The 4,242-nt window shown below is 30.2% G+C and overlaps 1 protein-coding gene across 1 annotated transcript; it reads left to right on the forward strand.

Annotated features, from left to right (window-relative positions):
- Positions 1-2,531: 2,531 nt before the first annotated feature.
- LOC107904868 (glucuronoxylan 4-O-methyltransferase 3) lies at positions 2,532-3,796 on the forward strand. Its single transcript, XM_016831379.2, has one exon. It carries the CDS (start codon positions 2,637-2,639, stop codon positions 3,528-3,530), a length of 894 nt encoding a protein of 297 aa, XP_016686868.1. The 5' UTR covers positions 2,532-2,636; the 3' UTR covers positions 3,531-3,796.
- The last annotated feature ends 446 nt before the right edge of the window (positions 3,797-4,242 follow it).

Genomic DNA, 4,242 nt, shown 5'->3' on the forward strand with positions numbered 1-4,242 from the left:
TCATATACAAATCATTACCAATTTCACTTGAGTCTATTATCGGTTTCATACCATTTCAATCTCTGTAACTGTATACACTTTTCATATTTCAATAGCAAACCATATACATTTTAAATCGTCTAGCATCAACATGTACGTAAATCAATCACATAACAATTGCACATTCATATGAAAGAAATAAGGATTTGGTTTATTTGGTGGGAAAAGATTATGTTTCTATAGTGAAGAAAAGGAAAAATAAATTGTTAAAAAAAGAAAAGTATTGAGACTAGTTTTAACAAATGGAAAACATAGAAAAACTACGTTAAAACAAATTGAGAAGGGAGGAAAACATAGGGAGAAAGAGAAGAGAATGAGAAAAAAAAAGTTCAAAGCCATAAAAGAAAATTTTTAAATTACTCAAAATGAAAAAATATATGGACCAATTTTGTAATTTAACCTAAAATTTTCATTTGAAATGATGGTTTAACATGCCACGTCAGCTTATCGTTATACTGTTAATGACAATTAATGCACAATGACTAAAATGTTACAACCTGATAACGTAAGTGACTAAAACGTAACATTTCAAATATAAATTACTAAAATGTAAATTGAGACAAATAAAAGTGATTTTTTTAATAGTTTACCATTTTAAAAAGTGGTTTAATTATTTCAAAATTTCTTGATTTGACTAGGTAAACTTTTTCTTGTGAAACAATGCCACATGGTAGTATAAGAGTGGTCCACCTATCAAAAGTTGTCAAAATTCAGTACTGTTAGAAGAAAAATACTATATTAGTACATAGAATTAAAGTACAATTATCAAAATTGAACTTTTGAAAGTAGAGGTACCATTTGACCCCAAAAAATAAAAAATACAATAGATATACACATTAGAAAGTTTGATAAAGTATAAGAACTAAATATGTAACTATCCCATTTTGGGATAACACAACACTCTAATAAGAACTCTAGGTATTTTATTTTTATACTAAATATGAAGCATTATATGAGAGAATTTTGGACATTTTAATTTGGTTTTTGAAACTTGCTGGAAAATTTCGAGTCCCATCTCTATGAAAATTATGTATGAGTTAGTTAATTGAGTTGAGTTGAGTTAATTATTTAGTTTTACTCAAATTTTTAATTTAATATTTGTAATCATCGGTTGTTATTAATTAATTAATTAATTTGTAACTTTAAAAATAAAATGTAAAAGTTAAAATGTGTTGTTAGTTGTTGTACTTTGATAAAATTTGAGATATAATCCCTATATTTTTTGCCTTATTTTTTTAATTTAAAATTCTCATTCCGATCATTAACTTTGTTAATATATATATTTTTTGTCAAAATTGTCAACTTGACATTAATTAGGATGACTTTATATGAAATTGTATATTAAATTGATAATTTTTAACAAAAATATCAAAAACAATAATAATTAAACTACTATTTTGAAATTCAAAAAGCAATAGAATTAGAATTTTTAATTTTTAAATATAGAGGCTAAATCTCAAATCTTGTAAAAATATAAGGACTAATGACATATTTTAACCAAATACAAATTCCTTAATTTAAAAAAAAAAAGAATCTTAAGGAGCAAAAACAAATTGCAACAACATTTCGACTCAACTACAATATCCAGAAGCCAGCACATATATTCTTTCTACAGTGTATTTTGCTATAAAAGATTAAGCTACCATTAACCAACGATTCCAACTACATTACAACTTTCATATAAGTATTAAGGAAAATTAACTTCATTATTGCACCCACATTAGCAGCCTACCAACCATCCTATTCTTATTTTATTAACATAATTATTTATTTCATCCTCTAATCTTATAAAAAAATCATTTTAATCTTTCATTTAATTTTTTTTCTTTTTAACTTTTAAATTTGAGGTTTTTTTTATATCAATCATCCCAAAATGAATGAAAAAGTTAACGTTTTTTAACTTTCTTGATGACACAGTTGCATTTTATTAGTTTTTTAAATTTTCAAAAATTAAAAAGAAAATATTTTTTACAAAATTAATTAAATGTTGATATGTCATCTACGTGACAATTCATGTGTATGTCACATCTATAAAAGTAAAAAACGTTTATGTTTTATCTATTTCAGAGTGATTTAATAAAAAATAAAAATTTAATGACTAAAAAAATAAGGAAAAAAAACTAAATGAAGAAGCTAAAATAATATAATTTATAAAGTTAAGGTAAAAAATAATATATTGATTGATTTTATTTTTCTAATAATAAAGAGATGGTGTGCATATTAAAATTTAAACTTATTAAATATGGATATTTAAAAAGGAATTAATATCAATATGCTTAGATTTGAGGATTAAAGTTGGGTTGACGCTAATCATAAAGTTTGAGATTGGAGTGTTATATTTTATGAAGTTCAATAAGAAGACAAGTAGGTAGATGTGTTAGCTTGCTATTGTAATAATTGAATATATTAATTGTAATTATAATAATATTTGCCGACAAGATACCGAATTGCTATATGCATTAGTTGACAACGCAACATCAAATACAATCATGAGTTGGTTTGTGAAATTAATCTTTTTATCACGTTGCAGCGTTACTCTCCCTAGGAAGCAATATATTGGGTAAATTAAACCGGGAAAAGATATTGAAGCCGCAACAATGAGGTCCAACTCCAAACCTCAGTCTCCAGCTCAATCTTCCGTCAACATCAAGCTCATCCTCATCTCTGCTTTCTTTCTTCTTTTCCTCCTCCTGGTTTTTAGCACTACCTCTTCTACCAGGCAACAACAAGAACCATCACCATCATCCTCCATTTCAGAATCCCACATTGCAAACTCAACAACAGCCTGCCCGTCTCTTCCCCTCACTCCATCATGCACCAAAGCCCCGCCGTCTCTGGCCAATGCCCTCATCCACTACGCAACAACCAACATCACCCCACAACAGACCTTCAAGGAAATCTCGGTGTCGGCAAGAGTGTTAGAGAAGAAAGCACCCTGCAACTTCTTGGTCTTCGGCTTAGGCCATGACAGCTTGATGTGGGCAGCTCTTAATCACGGTGGGCGTACAGTCTTCCTGGAAGAAGACAAGGCATGGATTGAGCAGGTGAAGCAAAAGCTTGCCGGTTTGGAATCGTACCATGTTGAATACGACACGAAAGTTCACCAAGCAGATGCACTGCTAGAGACAGGGATGAAAGAGGAATGCAAAGTTGTGAGTGACCCTAGATCCTCCGACTGTGAACTTGCTCTCAAAGGGTTTCCGAGTGAGATTTATGAGATCGAATGGGATCTGATCATGGTTGATGCCCCCACTGGGTTCCACGATGATGCCCCTGGGAGAATGAATGCTATCTACACTGCAGGGTTGATAGCTAGGAACAGAGCAGAAGGGGAGACGGATGTGTTTGTGCACGATGTGAACAGAGTTGTGGAAGATAAGTTCTCAAAGGCATTTCTTTGTGAAGGATATTTGAGGGAGCAACAAGGATTGCTAAGGCATTTCACCATTCCCAGTCACAGGGCTCGCTCTGGTAGACCCTTTTGTCCTTGATTACTTCAATTACAGGCACTGCTGCTCTCCTCTGGTTCTGTTCTGTTCATCTACTTGTATTCACGCATTATCTTCACTACTTTTGTTGATTACAGTTCACAACCCAATCAAGGCATATATATTAGCAGTTAAACCCAAGCTTCAATTTCTTCCCCCATTTTTGTTATCCCTAATATCTTCCCAAGTTGAGTGTTTCATTTACAGATGTGGGGGTATGTACGTATTTTCATGTAAAAGAATACAAAGAAATTGAAGGATTAAATTGATGAATAGGGTACCTTTTGCCATACCGTATCTTAGTTTTAACATCAATTTTCGGCTACAAAGGACTAAAATTTGGATTTAAATAATTTAAGTTTCTAGATTTAAATAAGTTTATTAGATGGCTGAAAAAAATAAATGTAACAAATAAATTTATAAAAAAATAATTTAAGGATTAAATGAAATTTTAGTTGAAATAATACATACATTAAAAATTATGGTGTTTTATGTTCAAATCTCGTTAAATGTATTTTTTTAGATTTCACATGATTTGAAATGAAAAAAATATCCTCACAATAATATTTATTATTTTATAAAATGATTGATTTTAGGTAATTCCTCAACTGAGTTGGGACACGGTTGAAGGTTGACATTAACTCGGCAAGACTCTTAAATATAATATTAAAAATCCTATCACACGTGTATGCGTGTGGAAACCACAAATTTAGAA

The sequence above is a fragment of the Gossypium hirsutum genome, chromosome D05, assembly GCF_007990345.1.
Source record: "Gossypium hirsutum isolate 1008001.06 chromosome D05, Gossypium_hirsutum_v2.1, whole genome shotgun sequence".
Lineage (NCBI taxonomy): Eukaryota > Viridiplantae > Streptophyta > Magnoliopsida > Malvales > Malvaceae > Gossypium > Gossypium hirsutum.